This window comes from Bradysia coprophila (assembly GCF_014529535.1).
Source record: "Bradysia coprophila strain Holo2 chromosome X unlocalized genomic scaffold, BU_Bcop_v1 contig_35, whole genome shotgun sequence".
NCBI lineage: Eukaryota > Metazoa > Arthropoda > Insecta > Diptera > Sciaridae > Bradysia > Bradysia coprophila.
This window is the reverse complement of record NW_023503325.1, coordinates 2,879,407-2,904,883: the sequence shown is the minus strand read 5'-3', so window position 1 is coordinate 2,904,883 and position 25,477 is coordinate 2,879,407. Positions and strand designations below refer to the sequence as shown.

The window sequence follows — 25,477 nt, the reverse complement described above, 5'->3', positions numbered from 1 at the left end:
AAAAGAATGAGAAATCCATTACATAAAAATGAAAAGTTTCATATTTGTGTGTTCATTGACCTCGGCTTCGCCCCGGTTCAACAAAATGCACACGACAACTCTACTTTTCATGTTTAATTTCTTGTTATGTAAATTACTATTACCTCCCGTTAGCTCTCTGTTGAAGTTTTCCATTTTCCCTAAAGGAGGGAAATCTACAGAAAATGCTATCCTTAGTTCTATTTCCTTAACTACCTTCCAACTTCAAAAGGGGCAATGACAAAAATCCCGAGAACAACAGTGTTCCATCCCGTTCACCATCAAAACAGAAAAAACATATTTTTATCTGTTCGAAACGTACTGAGCTCATTTCAGTGGTCAAAATTGTTTGAAATCAACAAATGAATGTCTTCAATGTCCCCAATTATACATAAAGACGTGCTAATTTATTAGATTCTCAATCGATAAGTATAACTTAAATAAATTTTAAATTGCCTGTGCTGCCCGTCGAAATAATTCACAATAATGATGAACGATCACAAAATTCATTCTTGGTCAATTCATTCGCTTAAACTGTTTTCTTTGTCCGAGCTCGTCAGAACATAAAAAAGCCGATGTAATGGCATAGATAAAGATTACATTATTGATTCAAATAAAGAATTGAAAATATCTTCTTGCTATATTAGTGTTGGTGGTATACACATGTTTTGCAGTATTACCTAGCGCCGTATTTAACATAATCATTAAATTGTGCTTATATTTTCGACTTATAGTCTTCATTTTTTTTGCTTATGTATCCATCATCCGGTTCTTGAATGTTATTGATCTTTAGCATTATTTTCTCGCAGAGAAGGTCTGGGTTAGTTACTTACTTCCTCGGACTAAGAGAAGTTTACACAAATAAATTTCTGTGATGTGAAATGAACTGTTCATTGAAATATATATTGTGCCAATTAAAGTGTTTTCGAGTGGAATTGAATTGCAACAATAAGCGACAACTAGCTGCATGATAACCAACATGTAATAGCTAAATTGATTATTTGATTAAAGTGCACTATATCTTACTCAAAATCCGAGCACTACGAATTGATTTGATTCAGCTATTGTTTCGTACGGCTCAAGTTTTTGATAAAAGCAGTTCCATTTCGTGTACCAATTGTTCTACGTACTGTAATATTCGTTTGTACAAATATACGCAAGATTAAACGCCCTGTTGCATACGAAATCGATTGGCCAGAGTCACGTTTCATTTATAAACAATAATTAAGTAACCAATGTTTGTGGATATGAACAAATAATTTGTGAACTGGAGAGTGTTGGTTTAATTGTCGACAATTTCTGGGTTGATGTTTTCGATCGTATTTTGGGATTGAAAAAATGAATGGTCATGGATGTGTTATAATTCACTAGTGTATGAATGCTCTGATTGTGTACTATGCTGCTTGAAATTTATGAATAAAAAAGGTTACGACTGGGGTTACATTACGTACACAGATTTTTGATGCGGTATCATAAATAATGTCAGATTGGAGGTTGATTTATGCGTTTTATTGTAATAAAATAATAGAAAAAGAAATCCAATTGCTAAAGAGATAGTTATAAACAATAAATTTATTTAAATTTCTAATTTTTTTCTTCTTCTATTTATTGATAGTCATTCAATTGATAGATGATCCCATTCGCTTTGTAACCTGTATGCTGTTTAACTTTCTCTTGCAATGCATTCGATATCGACAAAATCGTTTAATGTTAAAACCGCAGTCGAACGGTTAATAGATTTTTTTTCTGTTCGATACGGTGTCACGTATATTTGTTTGAGCTTCGTTGTATATAAAAACCTTAAGTTTCCTAGAATTCTGTACAATTCTGTAACCGTGTACAATAAGGGATTGATATCTTTGACAAAAGAACAATGGCAACTAGAGAATGAATGGAAATGATTAAATTGGGCCCCACCTCATGAATGACACAGATCGCTTGACTGACGAAGTCAAGTGCGTTTAAGTCATTTGAGCTATATATGAGAGGATATGGTACACTGAACTCAACAGTTACATAGGCATCCTGATATTATGCAAGATTATGATGCTATCATGCTATCTATCGAGTGTAATTCTATAGTTAAATCAATAGATTTCTGAAAAATAATGAAGAGATGGCGTATATTTCTCGTGAATACCAAATACTTCGTTGAACAGACATTTTCTCTTTGAAAGTCTTTTAAGCGTTACACTCGAATTATGGAGTTATCATAAACCAGAAACAAAATTCCTTATGTCAACAGAAATCAAAATTAATTGAAATTCGGTTCAAAATTGTTATAGTACAAAACTCTTACGGAAATAACTTCCAGACGAGGGTTAATCGGCTGGCCGAAAAGACGAGGACTGGCCGAAATATTGGCAAATTAATTACTAATTCCTTTTAATTGCTTTCAATTCCTTTTATTACTTCAATTACCGGATTAACACCTATACTTGCCGGATTCGCCATTCAATTCCTATAATTCCAATTAATTTCTACAATTCCACGAATTTTCGAAATAATTCCACGATATTTTCCGTTATTATTCAATTCCATTGCGACATATTTTTTTATAGGAAATAGTTGGTGAGTCACTATAAATATAGTTGTCAAATAGAGACTAAAGTCAAAGTTAAAGGAGCGCTTTGTAATGAACAGATTGAAACGCTTTCGGCGAAACTAAAATTTGGAACAGCTATGTTGCAGCTTCCAGCTTCCCGGATACTCCGGTAAATAATTGTAATTGATGGAAATACAAGAAATTTATGGAGTTATAAGGAATTGACTGGGAAAACGTTAAATTGGTGGAATTAAAAGAAATTGACTGGAAATACGTGAAATTGATAGAATTATGAGGAATTGACCGGAATTGATGAAATCGTAAGTAATTGACTGGAAATACATTAATACATTGTAAGGGAATTGAAAGTAAATTAGACTTAATACAGATAAGTATGATGATCGGAATAAAGTACCAGGAATTTCCGATCATCATACTTATCCTTATTTACTTTCAATTCCTTACAATTTAACGTATTTCCAGCCAATTCCAGTCAATTCCTTGCAATTCCATCAATTTCTCGTATTTCCATCAATTACAATTATTTACCGGATACTCCGGCAATTCCTTTAAGGGTGTGTAGTCAATTACTCGACTCGGACATGAATTTGATTCGATATTGAAGGAAACAAAAATTTCCATCACCAGTTCCAAACTACCCAAGTTGTTGTTCCATCAAGTTGTTTTGTGAATCTCCTTGGTCGAAATCAATAAAAATTCTTTTGGATACACCTTCCAGATCATTAGGTTGATATTACCTTAGAAATTGTATTTTTCGTCGATTCAAACCAAATTTTTGAAAATAGGTTAAGAATTACTTAAACTATCGTGTAATCAAGCATAACAGATATTTCAGTATTTTCCGTTGTTGGTCAACACTTCATACGTTTCAGAAAATCGATCATAGTGAACTTAAATACATATTTTCTGATGTAAGACCATTGACTTAACAGTCATTGGAATAATGAAATTAGAGACTGGAGCTTGCAACACTCGTATACTACCAAATACTACCCAATACTACCAACAACATAAAATACTTTAAGATATTTATTTTTGTACTTTTCATATATTTATCTGCCATACAAACAAGGACATTTGTGATCCTTGCATTCTAAATGAAAATTACACGAAACTGATACGATTCGTCTTAGCCAAAACCAAAACCAATATCGTTTACATCTGAGAAAAATACCCATCTAAATGTAAACGAATTGTATTCTCAAGTTCAGTGTAATAAAACGATAGAATTAAATGAGAAATTGAAATCAGATATTTAAACGCTAATGGAAAACAACCAAATTCAGAGCATACGACAGGTGGAAATGAAAATAATTGAATGGAAATTAAATAATAAAATTGATTGGAAAGTATTCTAACCGAGCGATTTCGTTCAGTAAATTCTATTTATCGTATGACCAGACCATTCACCACTATCACACTCTTCCGGACTTTGTTCATAAACAAAATTAAAATAAAATCTGTGCTACAGTTAATGTCAATCGAATTTGTGTCTAAATTTGCTTCAGCTGTTTTACCAGCTGGTCCACTTTATACAAGTACAAACACGCGCACGTAGTGTTAAATCTGTAATAAGCAGTATGATTGTATGAGTGGACCATAAGTGGTAAAACAGTTGCAGCAAAGACTCGGTGACATTAACTGTAGTTAAACGAATTTTTATCTTTTGTCGTAATGTACAATATACACTCCATACATTGTACATGGTCAGAATGAGAAGAAAATTACCTCCAGACATGAATGAAATCTCACACGCTCACATTTCGTGAAAAGGCTGAAAATACTGCCATATATATTTCCCATAAGCCAATTTTACTCTACAATTAATATTCATATGCTCACATAATTGTTTCATTATCGTAAAATTATTTCATAGTCAAACGACGAAAACATAGACATTATGCTTTGAATGCGAATGAAAGCAACAAAACTTACAAATCTTATTGTAATAAATACGTTGCTTTACGTAACTATAACAAAATTATGCTAATCGATATTGTATAAGATGGATGTAGATAATGAGAGAACGAAATTTTGGTAATTAAAATCCGTACTAGAATTTCATCTGATTTGAATCAACCGGTGCATAAATATATTTGTATTACCGTTCTTGGCACTGAATTTATAACCATGTAACTGGAGACTGATTCGTCAATTCAATTTGATTAAAACTGATTTTCTTTTCTACTTCCAGGTTCAACAATATCCTAATATTCTTCGTCTCTACAACAATAATATTATTTACAATAACTGTACAAACCAAAGACACACAGAACTCTTCATCAAATTCACACATTAAAAATGAAATTCAAAATTTACCGGAACAAATTAATGATTCGATTGACAGTGATTTAAAAACAATTTATTTTTTTAATAATTTTAAGTTCGACGAGGAAAATGTGACCGACAATAGTTCAATTAGTGTCATTTATCCGCGTAAATTGAAAATCGTTTCCACTGTCAGTGATAAAAGCAATGTATCAAAAGATCATAAAAGACAAGTGTCGGCAATGCGTAACGCTGTTCGCACGGCAGCCAGAGAAGGTCTGGCTGCCATGAGAGAGTTGTATGAAGTCAAGGAGCCGCGTCTAATTAAAAAAGGTTTTGTGTTTACATAAGATCGCTAAATTAATTGATCTGCAAAAATTCTTATTTGTCCTGTCATCACTGAGCGATTTTCTTTTCTCAGTAATTTCGGCATTCAAAATAATTTTTAAAATTTTAATTTTGTTCGTGTGTCGAAATGGAACGGGATACTTTTCGACACTAGTGCTGAAATGTGTATTTCTCTTCACAAGTGCTTAAATAAGCTCTTTTCGACACTAGTGCTGAAATGGAATTTCGTAACTGGTGAAAAGAATAACGAATGTATCCAAAATAGCTATTTTTCACTTAAATATGAATTTTTGCAGTGAAAATGTCCACAGTTTGAGTTGTACAATGAACTAGTAGCAAGTGTATGACATTGCAGAGAAAGTTCAAAGTAGTCCTTTTGCTCAGATTAAAGCAATATTTTGTACTCATACGAAAGAAAAACTCTTTGTAATTTATGATGGTGCTACTAGTTATGTAAATGATTACTGAATCACGGTTCCACTGAACAAAAAATTTGTTCGATCGAAATCGAAATGTACCAAAAAAGGACTGATTTATGAGTAGTAGGACATAAGGGAAGCTAATCAATCAGTGATCCGAAGCATCACTGCAGATCCTACCTTCCCTATACCATTTTTATAGTCACTACGAAAAGTTCCGCTTAAAATTTTGAAAGAATTGAACGGTTATCGGCATGTTTTACCATAGTTTTACTTAATATTCGCTTGCTAGCTTGGTGACTATTAAAACGAACAAAAAAGTTAGGACTCACCTTGCTTTCTCAAAATTTGCTCTGTTTCCTCAAAATTTGAGTCGATCGACGTTATCCACAATTTTAACATCGAAAGCTGAGATGTCAGACTCTAAGATACAGTTGATTTTTGACCGTAGCCTTGTAAAAATGCATCAATTTTTTTTCTACTTTGAAGTAGAAACTGGGGCGATTTTACTGAACTCCATTAGGGTCCTACGACTCATAACCGCAATCTTTTTTTGGTACACTTCGATCAAACTATTTTTTTTTCTTTAGAAGGACACCGTGTGAACTTTGACCAAATTCGAATTTTCCTAAGTTCTTTTATTAAAAATAAAAAATTCAACCATTCTGTTAAAGGTTTCTATTTGGATATAAATCATCCTGCCACAAAACTATTTGAATTTAGTGCACCCAGCGACAACGTTACGGATCAAAATGCTCAAGCTGCCTATGCACATATTGTGGCCGCAAAGAAACTACAAAATAGGTAATGAAATATGAACAACAACAAAAAAATTGTTAACTTTCTCAATTAATTATATTTCAGTAATGGAATGAAGTTATTCTTTTCAATTTATATTTATCACCTTAACCATTCAAAATCCAGTTAATAATTTTCCTTAATAGCTTTAACGAGTTTCTCTATTCATGTTTTGTTTTTTTTCTTCTTTCTTTCTTTATTTCTCCAAACCACATCATTTATGGTGCAACGTTTGCTAGTTGATTGCACTATAGAGGATTTAAAAATAAGAAGAAAAAACAATCTCGGGCACAGGTTAATTAGCTTTCATCTTCATATGATTTTATTTTTGTTTTTTTTATGTCGTTCGTCATTTTTATTTTGTTTTTATTTTTTTTATCGTGATTTCTGTTTTTAAGTGTTTGCCATAAATGTGACGGAAAATGAAAATCTGTTAAAAGTTAGATTATAGCATTGCAAATGTTAAACTCATTTTAGCATGTCAGATAAAAAGCCTTTCGTATGGAGTGCGGAGCAAAACAAAAATTTGATATTTTGAAATCAATATTTTCTGTCTTCTTTTATCAGTATAAGTTCAGAGCTATCCAGCAAAAAAAGCTCAACTCATAAAACGTCAAAGGAAATCCTTTGTGTACACCGATCCTTGTGTGCCTCTATGCACGCTATTGTATTGTAGAAGAATGAAAAAAATCACTGACCCACATTATCTAACTATCAAGAGCAATGAAAACCATATTATGGTCACATTTTCTCCAAAAGCTCAACCGTTAGCCGTTAAAGATATTTTTGTTGTTTGTAATAAAATTAATGATGGAAATGTGAGTGAAAATTAATTTGGTTCTAAAAATATAACTGGCGAATTACATCCAAATTATCTACTCGACTTTCGACAAAATGAATTTCTATCGAAAAAAATGCAGTCTGAATGAGATTGACGCCATCTATTTTTCTCTGCTTTTGTGCAAATAAATGATTTTGACAACAAAAGCTGCGGGAATTGGATAATAGTTATTGTGTATCTGTTTTGGCACGGCAGAGTAAAATAAACCAGGCAGGAGCGGTTCATAATACACTGGATGAAAATGAACTCAAATGAACACTGACATAAATTGAAAAATTTTATTCGAAAAAAAATATAGGGCTACTAGATTATTCAGGTCCCTTGTCAAACGTCCACTCCTGCCAGGTTAACTTTACTCTGCCGTGGTTTTGTACGATTGCCTTTAGGCAATTTCGCGAAAGTGCCTAAAATCAATCGTCCAAACAGATACTCAGCAAATTTTTCATGTAAGGGGTCGAAAACCAGAGAAAAATCTCAAAACTCCCTCATTTTCGGCCCCGACACATGAAAAAATATTTAAAATTTTTTAGCAGGACCTCCTTCCATATTAGTACTACACTACTCATTTAGTTCAGGTAATTCCATGCGCGTTAAGTTCTTTAAGATTTTTCTATGTTACATGTTGTTTTGTCATGAAAAGTTGTGGAACAACTTTTTCCGGAAAATGGAAAATTGTTTTTACAGCCGGAAGAGCCATTTATATGAAAATGGTTAAAGTCGAATATCTCTGAATCTATAAGATCTTTTTGAAAGAAAAATCTGTTGTGTTAAAAGTGATATCGCCAAATCTTCGAACAACTTTGGGACAAGGGGTCACGGATATTATTGAGTTATAGCTCATTCGATTCGTTGAACTGATGCGAGTAAAGCGTAGTACTACGTTTGGTGATTCTTTTTTGTTGTCGACGATCGAGCTAGTGAAGTAATGGTCTGCCAAAAGGGGCCCAAAATCGTTTTTTTTGCAATTACTCAAGTAGAAGGCCTATTTTAAGGAAATTAAATTTCCAAAAATTCTTAAATTTTTAAATCACTTTTCGCCACTTTATATAAAAGCACAACAGATTGTATCGTAAATGTTGTTTTTACTGCCTTTTTGGTGTTTTTTTTTATGTCTTTGAGCTTAACTGATTACTTCAAAATGATATCGAAAATTTTGAAATTTCAAGAATTTTTGTGAAATTTTGGAAATTTTGGAAAGTTTTGGAAGTTAAATTCCTTAAAATAGGCCCTGCTCAAGTGAAACAATTTCGGGAGAAAACTTTTTTAGCTAAGTTCTCCATTCCATCCATCTCCATTTTTTGTAAAGCTTGGAATAGGTCCGCGGCCAAAAATCAGTATTTCCTGGCATTTCAGATCAGATAATTTTAGAAAACAAACCTGACCTGAACCTAGTCTCAATCAAACTTGACAGGTTGATCGGAAAATTTGCATTGACCATGCAAGTTTGATTGAAACCAGATTAAGTCAGACCATGTATTTTCTGTTCAGGTAAACATGTACCGAGCCTTAACATTTTAGCTGAGTTCCAACTGATTCTGTTCTTGTAAGCCGAAATACGTGCAATAAATTTCAGATTTCGAGTCAGACGGAAGTGTTGAACTTTTGTGTTTTATTGACGACTTTCGTCTTCTAATTGTTATTGAAACTCTTATTGCAAGAAGCTGATAAATCTAAATAAGAAAAACTGATAAATCTATTGCAAGAAAAGAGGGAAATCAGAGAAGGATATCGTCGCAATGTCTCACTGTAGTTCCCGCAACTTCAACTATAAAAGCTTTCCGCTTCAGTAGAAACCGTAATTTTAAAGTGGGACATTTTTTTTGTATATCTAGGAAGTTATGTAGTTATGCAAACTGCTTATTGCCCTACTGTTACAGAGTTTTAAAGTTTTAAAACAACCATTTTGGCGTTGCTATTACAGAGTGCTAAAAATACAATTTTGTCGCGCTTTCGTTGTTCATTTGTATAAAGCGTTTGTAGGATATTACGACAAAAAACGAAATATCCGGTAATAGAAACCGTAATCATTTTACGTACACGAGCTTTGAGATACATCTTCATTTAAGCTTTGAAAAATTTGAAAAATCTTTTGTATAAAATCATAATAAATTATACTAGTTGTAGTCGTCTGGACCAACAAATACAAACTTTTTAATGCATTATCGATTCGAATATGCCATGGGTAATGTGCTATATCATTGCTTTGCTTCATTTCTCTGTATGTTTTGAATTTGGTTTCGCATTCGAATTATACACGTCTAATAAATATTTACCTCTGTGCACAGTGGTGGATGTGATCATTTCGAATGATAACTTTCACGGCCAATGATTTTATATGTAAATTTTCTTGTTAACTTTTTGTAATAGAGAGTTTAAGTTTCGTCTTGTTTGCTTATGCAAATGATTCAAATTTGAAGATAAATTCGATTAAAACAGCAATTTCTCATGTACGGTCAAAGTACAAAGATGCTATACGGGCGAAGCAGCAGCAGAAGTAGTAGTAGAAAATGAAAACCACTCGTTGGATGATTTCGATTTCAACTTATGTAAAAATGAAGTAATTTCCTTTTCTAATAAAATCTTAAAACGTTAATTTTTTAGCAAGCTTATCTCCCAATAGAAAATTAGCCAGCCAAGGTACGAGCGTAAATTAACATTTTAAATTATAACGGCATGAACGACTTTCTATTACAAATTTTCAGAAAGAAGACGCAGCAAAAAGAAGAAGCAAAAAATTATCATATCCTCCAAAATTATTTAATTACACATTGTTCGACTTAAAACTTAAAATAATAGTTTTAGTCGTTCAGTCTTTTGTTTACATTCATTTCTTTTATATATCTACAGAGTGATGATGGATGCCCATATAGACGAAGTAGTAAAATATATGCGTTCCGTTCATCATACGAAATGATATTTATAAAGTGATGTGAAATGGAAAAAAATATTACTAAATTACATGGTCGAAGGTATAACAAACAAAACTTGTGCAAGCGATAAGTCTATTGTATTTTTCGTTTTAATACAGAAATGTACTTTTGTTTACCGGCAATTAATGAGTTTATAAGATGTAATATAACGTTCAACAACAGGTAATTCACAACATAATAGTGAAAACTCAGTCATTATAATTGCAGTCAAACTGATATCTTAGTCACATTTTCACTTTCGTTCGGAAAAAAAGGAGTGGCTGATGATTCTCAGTTATTTATCACTTGTTCTCGGAACAACAATTGAATGGCAATTTTGATGTGTACATTTAACGTTAGACCATGTAGTCGTTTTTGAATGGAGCGAAAGTTTTGAAGGGCCAAACTTAAAGACTGAGAATTATTCGACGGATCACACGAACGTGTTTGTTATGGATTATGTAAATTCGTATTCGTGATAAATATGTAGATTACGCAGGCCACTGTAAGGCTTAAAACGTTAACCTTTGAAACGAGGTGGGTAGAAGAATCGACCATTGAGCAAGTATAAAACCTACCAAATTCCTAAGTTTGGAAATTTATTTGAAACAAATTTCCCACAAATGAAAAAATATTGTATTCGCCTCGAGTAGTCAGAAAATTCACGGTGATGTGACATAGTCGCATACCAAAGAAAATGAAATTAAAGAAAACGAAATTAAAGAAAATGTTGCTCTCCTGAAATTACAGGCGTTACAGGAGAATATACCCTGTTCTTTTGGCATTATACCCTAGACCGACCCTAACAAAGATTATACCTAGTGTAAATCTCAGCCGTCTCACAAATTATAGTTTAAGTTGGTGTCAAAATATTGGAGCTAAATGACGAATGCAATAAAAAACTAAAATTTTCGCTGCCAGATCTTGCGATTTTTCGATTTATTGACTTGTCGGACACGTCAAGAAAAAAAATATTTTTCAATTGCATTCATCGTTTGGCCAATGCCCAATGTCGCACAACAAAAAAAAATTTCGTTTTTGGTGATGAACTTGGGTGAACTTGGGATAGGTTTTAAACTGTGGCCTTACGAAGGATGCAATAAGAACTGGCAGAGTTCATCGTTCTTACTTTTGTCCTTACTGTCAATAACAGATAATGTTAGGAGTTCGTAACTCTTGTATCTTTTTCAATTACCTGATCTTCATAGATCTGACAGTGTAACACTAAAAATTCGTTCTTTTTGTTGAGTTCAGAAGACTTTATGGTCAATTATTCGACATACTAAATGTGTCAGTTATGAATCCAAAAAGATATGGGTGGAATTTCGTCCTGATGCAGGACGTCATCAGGTTTAGGAGCAGTTCCCGTTTTCAGTTTCGCTCGCACTAATTTGATTTCCAATTAAGGTAAAACGGGAACAGCTCCGGATCCTGATGTGTAAGAATTTATTTTGTTTGTGATTTAGATTCGGACCAATATCCACCCATAATTGGATTCGTGGATGACTCATGGCAAACATAACGATTTGTAAAGTAATTTCAAACATAGAAAAGATCAAATTAAAAATGAAATCTCTGAGGTACAAGCTGTTCGCCGTGCAGCGCTTTTACAGGGGTGTTTTTATTATGCACTAACACACAGTAGAAAGATTTATATATCCTTCTTTTCAAGTTCGCTCCAGTCTGCAGTTTACTCATTTCCGTACACATTTTAAAACTAAAACGAATCAACCACGCACTTGTTTTGAAAACTAGTGAGTTCAAAATCTATTTCATTACAGAAATAATTACTGATAATGCATATAATTGCAAACTTTCGATTAGAAATCGATTTGCGTTCGACGACAGAATATTTTGTTGCGCTGTAAAATAATTGGAAATGTATTAGCAAATTGCATGTCTATGACTATATGACAAAAATTGTGAGAAATGGAGCTTATCACGTGAGATCGCGTGAATTTATTGATCCGAACCGAGGACGAGGTCAACAACCAAGGAACAATTTCTTTCATTTCTCCAATATAATCGAAATGTAAGGTATTTTACTCGAAAATATAAGATTTAATGTGTTCAATTTGCTTCACGACTTGGAAACTTGGTGTCACGTTTTGTTTTGAGTAAAATAATCTGCATGCCAATGTCTCCATTGATATGTAAATGTACTGCTATCGAGCTATTTAAACTTGTCATAAGGATCTCGATATCCCGTCCTAATTACATCAACGTCATTTTTGTCGATGAAATCATCTAATACAACTAATTAAGTCACTAGTCATGGCTTGTGGATTAATCATTATTTTGCTGCTCAATAAATCGTAATTAAGAGATGCAGAAAGATAATTTCGAGTTATAAAATAAATTTTCAGAGAAAAAAAAACACAAAATTATTTAAAATAACAAAATTAGTGAATGAGTTGTTTACAAAAAAAATATGATCGGAAGTTCATTTGCATACTTATGCAATGGTGCTTATGAATTTGATGTATTCAATTTTCGAGAAAATGAAAAAAATAAACAAACAAACATGCGTTGAGTCAACGTTGTTGAGTGTAGAAAGATTATTAAAAAATTTAAAAAAAAAATTGTTAAAAAGCTTCAAGATGAATTCATGTGAAATCTATACATAACATACGGAATATTATTGGTGAACAAGTAATCTTTATCTTTACCAACAATAAAAAAATTAAATTAATTATCTCATGGGAAAATTACTCATTGCATGCAATTTTATCGGTAGCAATACCTTTTTTTTGTAAAACGAAAGAAAAACAACAATGACGACGAATGCAATTCATATGACGTTCTTGTAATTCGCTTTTTATATTATTGTTGCTTAAATGTATGAATCTCTCGTGTGGGCACCTTTTATGTCATTCCGCATAAATTATTACAAACAACAAAAAAATTGAGGTAAAAGAAAATGAAAAACAAAAACCCAGAAGTAAAAAAATGAAGCTTGGAGTCATCATTTCAACGTGTTTTCTCACACTGTACAGTAATATGTATAACGAACATAATTTGATCAAATACGAAATAATGAAGGAGAAAGCCATCCAACAGGTATACAAATTTCCATATGTTATGGTGCCCTTTTATACGTTCTTTTTTGTGTTTTTTTTTTTTTTAACAAAAGATGTTAAGTATATCAAACAGATATACTAAATAGTCAAAATTGACACTTTCTCTTATTTTAATAATTTTTTTTTCTCTCTCTCTCTCTCACGTTATCATGTCCCATTATCATTGTGCCGTGCCACACACTAAAATATGAAGACGAATGTTTGCTTAAGAAAGATATATAGACTGAAATTGTGCATCAGTGTTATTAATATCCATCACCCCACACACATAATAATATTGTCGTGTTAATAATATATATAAAACAACGACAAATTATAATTGCACGTTTAAAGTCCGAATTATATTCCAGTCAATTTGGTTGGGATATTTTGTGACAATTGTTTATTGTTCGCTTGAATTAGTATAACATTGTTCAGCTCGGGTTATATTGAATTATATGAAGCGGAATACTCATAATATTTTAAATTTTTTTAGTTTAGTTGTTAATTTAATCAAATTATTTCAAGTAAAGCACTTCGTTTACAAAATGTTGAATCCAAATAATGAAGCAAAAAAAAATGCCAATGCATACAAAATTGAATTATGGCTTTTAAAGATTTGGATTTATATTGCCCCCACCCAAACCAACTAAGTGGTCACAATCTTTTTTCCACTTTCTCTTTTTATAAATACAACATAGTGACATTCAAATTGTTTCATTTGATTGTTGATATCGAAGCTGAATGGAACAAATTTAATTTTTTTAATTTTTTTTTTAAATAATGAGAAAGAACAAAAATAAAAACAAAGTAAAAGTCAATTTGATTTGTGACCGTGAACTATGGGTTGTATGTGGTGTTTTGCCGGATATGATTTAACCTAGTTTTCAATTTTTGAATTTTCCTTTCTTTTCGGTCAAGCACTTATATATATAATGTGTGTATACGAATTATAACGTGCCATTCTCAAAATAAAGGTGAAATTTTACCTAGTCATTTAACGATTATAGAAAGTGTAAATAGAAGTTGATTTAGTAAAAGTGATTTTTCAAAAGAGATGTGCCTACAAGTTTTATTTCTTTTTTATTTCATCCTTTAACATTTTGAATCGGATTCACTTTCAACCAAAAATTATTGTTTATTCAACCGTAACATTTCCAAGGAGTCGATTAGGAATCGACCATTATTTTCAGATTTAAATGTTGCCTGTTATCAGAATTTTTTTTTATTAGAAAGTGAAATTCCTGTTTGACTTGCTTTCCAACTTTTTCGTTTACCTTTGAACTAACTTTTGCACTCTTATTCGCACAAAATGTTTTAATCAAAAGTTTTTCGTTTTATATCTGCTTAGATTAATAGCTGGAATAATGGAATAATGTGGCTGCTAATAGCTATTTGAACATACTCTGTGAATTCCTTTATAGCTGATAAATCGTCTGTGTTCATTACTTATTCTTAGCTTACAATATTTTTTACAAATATTTTCAATGAAATAGTCCTCTGTTGATTTTAGACTGTTGCACCTTGTTAAGAGGCTTCGATGCTTAACTACATCTGTGCGTTTCATATTATATTTTTGCTTCATTAGAGTCCTTTTCGAAAAATGTAAGACGACAGTAACGACCAAGAATGTTGGCTTTCAATTAAAAAAATAGTTTTGTTTGTGGCAATTTGACCAATCCTGAGAAAAGTCAACAGTTTACCTAAATATGCATAAACTGTTGACTTCCCTTTGGACTAGTCAAAGTGCTGTAACCAAATCTATTTTTTATTGAAAGCCAACATTCTTGGTCGTGATTGTCGTCTTACATTTTACAAAAAGGATTCTGATGAAAAGATATCAGCAAAAATAAACTAAGTAACGCCTAAATGTAGGCTACAAATTTTGCTCAGGTCATTACAGGTCATAAGTGACTCAAATTCTTTTTTGTAGACTAAAACGCCGATTTTTTGAACGCTTGTCCAAAGTGCCATATGAAAAAGGCGTAACTGTATTTAATCTCACTACTCCTTCAACAACAAAACTTTCGTTTAAATAAAAATAAAATAATTTAAAAAAAATATTCCTCAACAGTTACAAGCTAAACTTCTCCGGATATGGAAGACAAGCACCTGTTAAGATATCCATGCGAAAAACGCCACTGGAATCATTTTGCCCCCCACGAACGCAGCCCAGATGCACACCAGCGAGTCGTCGTTATCGCACCCACGACGGCACTTGTAACAATTCCAGAAAGCCAAGATGGGGTTCCGCTCAACTACCATTCCATCGGTTCCTGAGTCCTGAATATGCTGATGGAATAGAGAACATTCGATTATCGGTCAATGGTGGACCGTTAGCATCAGCCAGATTTATCAGCTTATTGGTTCATGGATCGAGGGACAGTGATTCGCCCGTTACACTTATGTTGGCTCAGTGGGGTCAGTTCATCGATCATGACATTACATCTACGGCTCAACCGAGGTAAAAGTGTAACAAAAAATGAATCAATTCAATTGATTTTAATGTTACGTTTGCTGTTCAACAGAAGTGTTAACGGTTCTGTACCACAATGTTGTGGCGTTTCGGAACAACATCCCGCTTGTGCCACAATTAAGGTACCCAAAGACGATCCTTGGTTATCTCCACTTAACATTCGATGTTTAGAATTCTTACGATCTGCACCAGCTCAACGGCGTGATTGCTTATTATCGTGGCGTGAACAAACAAATCAAGTGACTTCGTATCTGGACGCATCGACCATTTATTCAAGCAATCCAATTACCGCTGAAAATGTTCGAGTTTTTCGTGATGGTTTGCTGCTGTTCGGTCGTGGACCGCCTAATGAAGATGCATGTCTTCGAGGAGCGTTGAACAACAGATGTGTACGGCCGGGCGACTCACGAAGCGGGGAACAGCCAGGATTATTGGCTATGCATCACGTGTTAGTCGGCGAACACAATCGCGTTGCAATCGAGCTAGCTCACTTGAATCCACATTGGAGTGATGAGAAAAATTATCAGGAAGCCAGACGAATTATTGGTGCTATGGTGCAACACATAACGTACAGAGAGTTTTTGCCATTAGTTTTGGGAAGAGATGTTTGTCGATTGTTCGACCTGGAGTTAGAGCGTGAAGGATTCTACAAGAATTACGATATTCGAGTGAATCCAACTGTCGCAAATTCATTCTCAGCTGCAGCATTTAGGTTTGGCCATTCTTTAATTCAAGGATCGTACATGAGAAGTAATAGTCATCATCAATTTATCGATAACAGTAAGTGACCAGATGAAGAAATTGGAGGAGTAAAGAAATAATTTTGTAAATTTCTTTTCAACAGACGTTACTTTGCATGAAGAAAATACAATTGGCGATATGGGCAGCCCTGGGTCGTTGCATAGATTATTGAGAGGATTAGCAATTCAGAGAGCACAAAAGCGAGATGAATTCATAACGGCAGAACTAACAAACCACTTATTCCAATCGGACTGTAAGTTCGCTAAATTTTCAGTAGCGAAATTTTTACAACCCCACCTTTTACAGCCTTTCCATTCGGTCTTGATCTGGCTGCAATTAACATACAACGCGGCCGAGATCATGGTCTCCCTTCATACACACAGTGGCGGGAACCTTGTGGATTAAGTCCAATTCGAGACTGGAACGATGTGGAAAAGGTCGTTGGACCACGTTCCGCTCGTCGAATTCAACAGGGTTACAAAAGCGTACAAGATATTGATCTATTTGTGGCTGGTTTGGCAGAACGTCCAGTTGTGGGAGGCTTGGTGGGTCCAACTTTTGCTTGTATTATCGCCCAGCAATTCAGTAACTTAAGGAAAGGTGATCGATTTTGGTACGAAAACGACGGTTTTGAATCGTCATTTACGCCAGCTCAACTACAATCAGTTCGACAAGTTTCATTGGCACAAATCATATGTCGTACGCTCGGATCAGGCACTTTGCAGCCGCATATATTTTTGCCGCACGATGTTATTTCCAACGAGCGAAGGTTATGTGGATCGGGAATACTAGCACCGATAGATCTTAGACCATGGATAGAATTGGAACCTTTTGTCAAGAAAGTACCTGTTCCGCCACAACTACCTGTCACGAAAATCATAAATCAAAACGATGAGGTTGCAGACAAAGTTGACTTTACTCCCAATGGGATGACTGGCGTTCAAAAACCGACTGCGGACATACTAAGCCAGTTGAAAACAAATGACAGTGCGATAAATAACAAGCTGGACTTTACGGGGACAAGTAACAAACGACCCAACAAAATCAGTAACAAATTACGTAGAAAAGGACAGACGAGGACGACAAAGCTTCCAAAGAAAACGGAAGTATCGACTGTTGAGAAAAGCCGCAAAAGGTCAAAACGTGACACCAAAACACGGGCAGCTACGGATCGAGATGAATTGAACTTGACTATTCCTGCTGAACTTTACGACAATTATGAGACAAACGGTACGGTACATACCACAGGGCACGCAATTGCGAATAGACGGGAATACGGTTACAGTTCCGTTAAACCATACCAAAACTATAGACCACTAAGTGACGCAACACCCTCTAATAATTATCAAACGTACAGACCTCAAAGTGACGTTACTATACGCCCATATAACGACTATAACGACCACCACCCAATTGGTTCACAGCAAAATGACGTTGCGTACAGACCACCATATTCTAGACCGCACAATAGACCCCAAAACGATGACCACTCGTACGATATTAAACCCGTTCATGAAATTCAAATTACACCACAGCATGACTACAATACGAATAGACCACAATCACAGTACAAACCGAATCGACCACAAAATGATGTTCAAAGACCCAGTTATGGGTACGCAAAACCGGAACCTCAATATGTAGGACAAAATACTGACCGACCATACATACACTCTACGTCAAGTAATAGACCACAAAATGACGTATTTAGCCACAGACCAAATTATGACTACAGACCTACGAATCAAGCGACAAATACGAACTACGACACTCAATACGGCGACAGTAATGATAAGCCATACTTTACTACATTTAGACCGCAAGAAGACATCGTTGTTCGACCACCTAACGAATACAATTCGGTTAGTAATGACGAACAGGAAGTGTACATTAGACCACAAAGTCCATACAGCAGTGATAGAACGACTAGACGACCACAGAATGACAATTCCTACAACAGACCATCACAAAGCGACAATTCCTATAACAGACCATCACAAAGTGACAATACTTACAACAGACCACCACAAAGTGACAATACTTACAACAGACCACCACAAAGTGACAATACTTACAACAGACCATCACAAAGTGACAATACTTACAACAGACCACCTCAAACTGACAATACTTACAACAGTAAACCGACACAAAGCGACCATACCGTTAACATACCATCTCAACATTATAGACCAATTTCTGACGATGACTCAAGACCTGACTACATAGAACCAGTACAACTTGCTCCGAATGACGTATCAGTGCGACCACAATACTCATTTAATACAGGAGAACCCAGTCATGACCACATACCTTCAAATAGTTATAAGCCTTCCTCATCCGATGTAGGCTATGCTGATCAATCAGTTCGACCGTCAATACAAGCTGACATATACGATAGGCCCGACGATTACATACCTACTGAAACGACGTCGAAACCACTGATTTATTTAGATGACTTTGGACTGACGACAAACAATAAATATTCGACTCCATTTAGTTACGATGTACATACATCACCACATTACGGCCAGTACGGTAGTAACGACTTTATTTACAAGGACAAATATCCGAATAAACACAAAGTTAGGCCGAACATCTACACCCTTGACGACATTAACGGCATTCACAAAATAACAACCCACCGACCGAATGGTTTACTGTTCAAACCACTACGAACCCCATCGAAAAATTCTCATTACGAGGCCTACTCTTATTTTACGAAATTTCTGTCATCACTGGCAGACGTCTTCACTTACCCGATAGTACCGTTTATTCCGGAAAATAAAGTAGATAATGAAAATACCAGACAAAAAGACACACACGATCTACCGTTGGAAGAAAAATCGGATGGAATCCAATTAGCGTTGAATGACAATGACAGTAAAGACAATGATACATTAACTTTCGACAAAGACGGATACTTAAGACCAGAACATATGAACTTAGAGCGACTTACTGTGACTAACCTTCCACAAATGACAAACTATACGGACAAACGTAGTGACTCTGACGAAATTGACGATTTTATTTTACCTTTATTGACCAAACAAGAGGACGACAAGATAAGCGAATCGGAAAGACACGGACACAATGACGATTTTATATTACCAGCACTCAAAGAATTACGAAACAGGGATGACAAGACTGCAACAAATACTGTAGTTAAACGAAGACTAGTTCGATCTGACGATACGGCGCGGAATCGTAGACAATTAAGACTAAACGCTAAACGAACCAACAATTCGGAGAAATCTCCAATTTTCATGGTTCCAATAGAGGTTCTCACTAAGCCTGAACGGTAAAGTTTCTTTTTTTCAGAGATTTTCTTTTCCAGATAAAAAGGTTGAAACCTTAAATGAAAACGTATATTTCAGGCCAGACAATTGGGTCATGTTTGATTCGGTGTACAAAGCACCTCTACCGAACGTTCCCTTGATTCAAATGGGTGGTGATGTCGCTTCTGAAATACCTCAACCTTTATTGAAATTGAAAGCAATTCGAAAAAAGGATTCGATTAATTCAAATGGTTAAGTTTGCATTTTCCAAATCATTAAAACATTAATTTATTTTCTAGTAGAATTTAGGTGGAAATCGTTTTTTTTTTCTTAATCATTTTATTTTTACATTTTTTCTTTAAACTTAATTTGATAGAAATAAAAAAAAAACAAATTAAAAAAAAATCAATTATTTCGTTTCTTTATTTAATCGTTGGACACCTAAAAATATGAATATGAAATTTGTTTGCAGCAGGGAATAGTATGTTGTGTTACAAGTGTTGTAATATTGATTTTTCAGCACCAGTCTCAAGTTTTCGAGTTTGGAAAATTGGGTCGTGTGCTGAAAATAGTTATTTATGTACAGTAGTGCGTAAATGGAGATTTGGAAAAATGAAGATCCCACTGCACATAAAATCTTGTTGCTAACTTGGGCTTAAACTGGAAGTTTGCGCGTACGATGTGTTGTCAACCTCGGCTTCGCCTCGGGTTGGCAATTTTCACATTTATTGGGCAAAATTTCCATTTAGGCACATGTTAGCAAAATAGCTATTATGTAACCAAGTGATAATTGTAAATACGGATCTCAATTCAGTGACAAAGAGCAGGCTTCTCACTTTTTAAAATTCCTCCTACTTTAGGAGTTTTAGGACGGTTTTACACTTACGTTTTAGGAGATTTTTAGGAGTTTTCGTTCGCTGGGAAGAATATTTTTTTTGACAACCTTCTATGTTTCCTTGTACAAATAGCTCGATGTGGAAGGCCACTATTTTTGTGATCAATTCATCTATGTATACGAATGCTGATAAGCCCCTGTTTCTTGTATAAAACTCATATTTTTCGTTTTACAATGACTATTGCTGGGAAGTCTCTATTTCTTGTAACATCATTTGATTTCCTACGTGCAAAGTAGTATCTTGTTTGTTGCAATATGTAGCAAGATTAAACTAACGTCTTAGCATACTCTTTGACTAGGTAATTAGGAGTGGCCGATTTTACAGGATCGGAAATGAAACCAGAAAAATTGTGGTCACCCAAAGTTACCACAAAGTTCTAAGTCATTTCGACATTTATGTCTTACTACATCAAGGCTTTCAGGACCAGGAAAGTTTTCCGACATATTTTAAAATTTGATCAAATTATCACCACTGACAGTGAGACTCTTCAAAATAGTTTTTCTAAGAAAATTATTTCACAAAAATCATGTGAATTGGCAGTATCTGAATCCAGAATGAACCAACACTGACATTTTACAGAATATTATTTCAAATCAGTTATTAGTAATTTCCAAAAACAATTGCTTTATTGAGATAAGAAGAAGCGTTATGCAAAATTTTCTATGTTATTTTACTCATCCACTGATTGTATTTATCTTGATCCTGATTTATAGGAGGTCAATGAGAATTTTTTATATTTTAGGAGTTTTAGAAGATTTTATAATGTGTGGGAGTGGAATGGAAAAGTAAAAATTTGGCAGTAATTTGACTGGGAACGTATTTCATTTGGGTCAGTGCGATATAATGTCGATGCTAATTACAATTGTATTATATTGGCAATAGTCCGTTAATTTGCATCATGTAACATATAGAAAATTTTTCATTAATTTTTACGAAAAGTCTTTCAAAAAAAAATCAAGAAAATCGCGAAAATTTAAGAAAATTCTAGAAAATATTTTCGTGAATGTGGGCCCTGCTCTGACGTGAAGGTGCTATTGACCGAAAATTTCTCGAAATCGGTAAATGCAATTTCTCAACTTATTCCCTTGACTGAAAGTGTCGTGTGTCAACTTTGCAGCCAGAAAGCGAGGGTCGTAATTCAGTTTCATTTTCATTGAAGAGGTGAACAAGAAATACGTCCTCTTTCCAGCGTCTTTGTTCCCTTTGTTTATTCTGAAAATTGAATAAAATAATCAATAAGGTAAATGATGGAGAGTTGACCTAAATTGACAAGACCAAACTTTGGACTTGAATTTCTCATCGATTTTGGAACTATGTTACTTGGAACCACTTTTATTTTAAAGATTAATCTTTTGTTTACTTAATTAACATAATTTTTATTAATTATTGAAGATTTCGTTTAACAAAGTTAATTAATTTATAAAAATGCAGAGTTAACCTACGGGAACCGTGAGTTGTCCGATTTCATATAAATTCAATAAGACAACTCGCGGTTTATTAGATGGTAAGTTGACCGATCATTTTTTCTTCATACAAATTTACACGGACAGCTTAAGATCACTTTTCCACTAGGTCAACTCTCCATCATTTACCTTAATAATAAATTTTGAATAAAATAAAAGGAATCGACAATTTATGCTGCTGTAAGCAAGACCGTTTTATGATATTTTTGCTGCAATTACAAAAATCTAGTAAGAATATCAGTTCGTCAAGGGATATGGCCCACATAAAAGGTGGTTAATTATATAAAATCACATGAAGTTAAGGGATAGTAAAATTATCAATGAAAGCTACTTTTACTCTGCCGTGGATTTCATATGAACAAACTCACCTCTCAATGAAAATCATTGAAAGGTGATTTTTTTTATTTCCTCCGGTTTGTATGGGCAGACCATTCCTGGTTTGTACTTTCATTGAAAATTATATCTACCGAAATCAAGTGTAAGAAATACGAATAGCTTACCTTCGATTCTATAATGATAGCCTACACGACAGAGTAAAGTTAACCAGGCTCAGCGCTACTTTGAATAAGGACCTGAGTAATCTAGTAGCCCTACATTTTTTGCGAATAAAATTTTTCAATTTATGTCAGTGTTCACTTGAGTTCATTTTCATCCAGTGTATTAGGTCCCTTATTTGACGTTTCTAAAATGAACCGCTCCTGCCTGGTTTATTTTACTCTGCCGTGTAGCCTATATTCACGAAAATATTTTCTCGAATTTTCTTAGATTTCCGTGATTTTTTCAAATTTTCGTGAAAAACTTTTCGTAAAAATTCATGAAAATTTGTGTAAATCGCGAAAATTTGAGCAACTGCGATAAAATATTTTTGCGAATATATACATTGCCTACAGTTGAGTACAAGACTCGAAAATGTCGTTAGAACACGCAAAACTGATTTCATAAACTTTTCTTGAGTTTATCTCTGAGTCTGTTCAAAATGTTCCGCTCATAATGTCACGTAGCATGTCGATAACAGAAGATACACGTCTTTAGGTCTTTTTGGTAACGTCACATTTTTGCTTCATCGCAAGTAAACAAGAGAATTTGAAAGAAAAAAAAAACTTTATTTTCCGGCTGGCGAAACAGCTCTATATTAAAACAACAGATGTGTTTGCAACGAATCGAATCAATTAAATAAATTAAGCGAATTAAGCAGAATGAACTACTCGAAGTTAATGTCGTTTATTGGTGAGAAACTTGCATTATTTACAGTGAATCAGCAGAATCATGTTATCACTTTATCAATTCTTGCGTGCAGGTAATGTACCCCATACCGGCAGATGTCTGTGGTCAAGGAATTTTAGCATTTCCACCCAAGCTAAACCGAAAACCGGAATTTTAATGTTAAATATGGGCGGCCCACAAACTACAGATCAGGTGCACGATTATCTGCTGAGAATAATGACCGATCGGGATATGATTCAGTTGCCGTTCCAAAGGTACGTTCCATTGTTGTAGTGTTGTACGCAGTTTAGATTAACAAAATATCAATTCAGCAAATTGGGACCATGGATTGCTCAACGTCGTACGGAAGAAGTTCAAAAGAAGTACAAGGAAATCGGTGGCGGATCACCAATATTGAAATGGACGAATCTACAGGGTGATTTGCTATGCAAGGAACTGGATAAATTATCTCCGAATACAGCACCGCACAAACATTATGTTGGCTTTCGTTATGTCAATCCGCTGACCGAGGACACATTACAACAAATTGAAAAAGACTCACCGGAACGAGTCGTAATCTTTTCACAATATCCCCAATATAGTTGTGCCACGTCTGGGTCCAGCTTCAATTCGATTTACCAACACTACAGGAAGCGGTTAGCATGACGGTTCATTTGTTTAAAATTGGTTCATTATGATCACTGATGGCGTGTTTCTTTGTAGCGATTTTCCCAAAAACATCAAATGGAGCATTATTGATCGCTGGGCCACGCATCCGTTGCTGGTGAAAACTTTCGCTGAGCGTATCAAAGACGAATTGAAGAAATTCCCGGAGGACATTCGCAACGAAGTTATCATTTTGTTTTCGGCCCATTCGCTTCCGCTGAAGGTAAGTTTCGTGAGATAAGCAACGAGGCTGATAGACGACGATTAATATCCCTGATTACGAAAACACTTGACACGTTGATCGGACATAATTATCGGAAAATGTTAATTTATCGTTATTATTGGCGCTAATTCGAGGTATGTCGTCTTGGCGACGCTATAATGTCAACAAGTAATTTTTTCGGCTGCTTAATCCTCAATATGTCTTCACTTTTCACAAGAACATTCACTTCCCAGAAGCGACCAAATTTCCGATAGCTGCTCCAAATATTGATAGGAGGAGACTGCCATCACCCATTGTAGTCTTGAATGCAATTCCACTCAGATAACCCGTGGCTCAACAATATCCTAATTCTAAAACTTTTTTTTTTAATTCAAGGCTGTAAACAGAGGAGACGCTTATCCATCGGAAGTTGGTGCTTCCGTTCAGTTAGTAATGAATGAATTGAAACATTGCAATCCATATAGCTTGGCGTGGCAATCGAAAGTCGGTCCATTACCATGGCTCGAACCATTTACCGATGATGCCCTGAAGGTATGTCTTTTTCGTCAGACGTTCAACCGATTTTTCATTTATTTGTTGAATCTTCGACCAAAACAGGGCTATGTGAAACAAGGTCAGAAAAATTTTATACTCGTACCGATAGCGTTCGTGAACGAGCACATTGAAACGTTGCATGAACTTGACATTGAATACTGTGATGAATTAGCCAAAGAGGTGAGTGATAATCACATAAAACAAGTATCCGCAACGATCGAATTTAATCGAAATATAACTCGAAAAGATTGGCGCTGAACGGATTGGTAGAGCAGCCGCACCGAATGATCATCCAATATTTATAAACGCTTTATCCGATATCGTAATCAATCATTTGAATAGTTCGGTCACCGTCAATCCTAAATTCTTAATGCGATGTCCGCACTGTGTGAATCCACGGTGTTTAGAGAGTAAGAAATGGTACACGAAATTTTGTGCTTAGCGCAAGGTGCAGAGCTGGTGCATGCAGCCGAAATGATGGAATTTATACGCAATTTTGTTATACTTTTTTGGTGTAGGACACAATATTTATGTAATTATAGCACTGAATAATCTCAGACTGTGGCAGTTGTTTTGATGTCCAGCAGCAACAATCGTTAGTCCAGCACAATTTTACAAATTAGCAATTCCATTAAGAGACAATCATTCATCCATGCACTGTGGAAGCACCTGCCTGAAGTAGTTGAAAAAGTAGCCGCACATTTCGTGAAGGGAAAATATTCTTCGCAACCACTACAAAAGGTTCAAAAAAGAATTTGCTTTTGGTGTTTT

The 25,477-nt window shown here is 34.6% G+C and overlaps 2 protein-coding genes across 3 annotated transcripts; both read left to right on the top strand.

Annotated features, from left to right (window-relative positions):
• Positions 1–919: 919 nt before the first annotated feature.
• Positions 920–20,126, top strand: LOC119069468. Of its 2 annotated transcripts, XM_037173520.1 has the most exons (8): positions 920–999; positions 4,779–5,185; positions 6,294–6,423; positions 15,301–15,690; positions 15,755–16,482; positions 16,547–16,696; positions 16,750–19,744; positions 19,821–20,109. In XM_037173520.1, the coding sequence occupies exons 1-8, from the start codon at positions 986–988 to the stop codon at positions 19,975–19,977; spliced, it is 4,971 nt and encodes a 1,656-aa protein (XP_037029415.1). In that variant the 5' UTR covers positions 920–985; the 3' UTR covers positions 19,978–20,109. The 2 variants fall into 2 exon arrangements, with proteins under 2 accessions (XP_037029415.1, XP_037029416.1); XM_037173521.1 differs by lacking the exons at positions 920–999; positions 4,779–5,185; positions 6,294–6,423 and adding an exon at positions 13,952–14,203 and having other exon boundaries at positions 19,821–20,126.
• A 2,993-nt stretch (positions 20,127–23,119) lies between these two features.
• Positions 23,120–25,265, top strand: LOC119069557 (ferrochelatase, mitochondrial). Its single transcript, XM_037173638.1, has 7 exons — positions 23,120–23,307; positions 23,378–23,558; positions 23,616–23,939; positions 24,007–24,172; positions 24,548–24,703; positions 24,770–24,886; positions 24,954–25,265. The coding sequence occupies exons 1-7, from the start codon at positions 23,277–23,279 to the stop codon at positions 25,146–25,148; spliced, it is 1,170 nt and encodes a 389-aa protein (XP_037029533.1). The 5' UTR covers positions 23,120–23,276; the 3' UTR covers positions 25,149–25,265.
• The last annotated feature ends 212 nt before the right edge of the window (positions 25,266–25,477 follow it).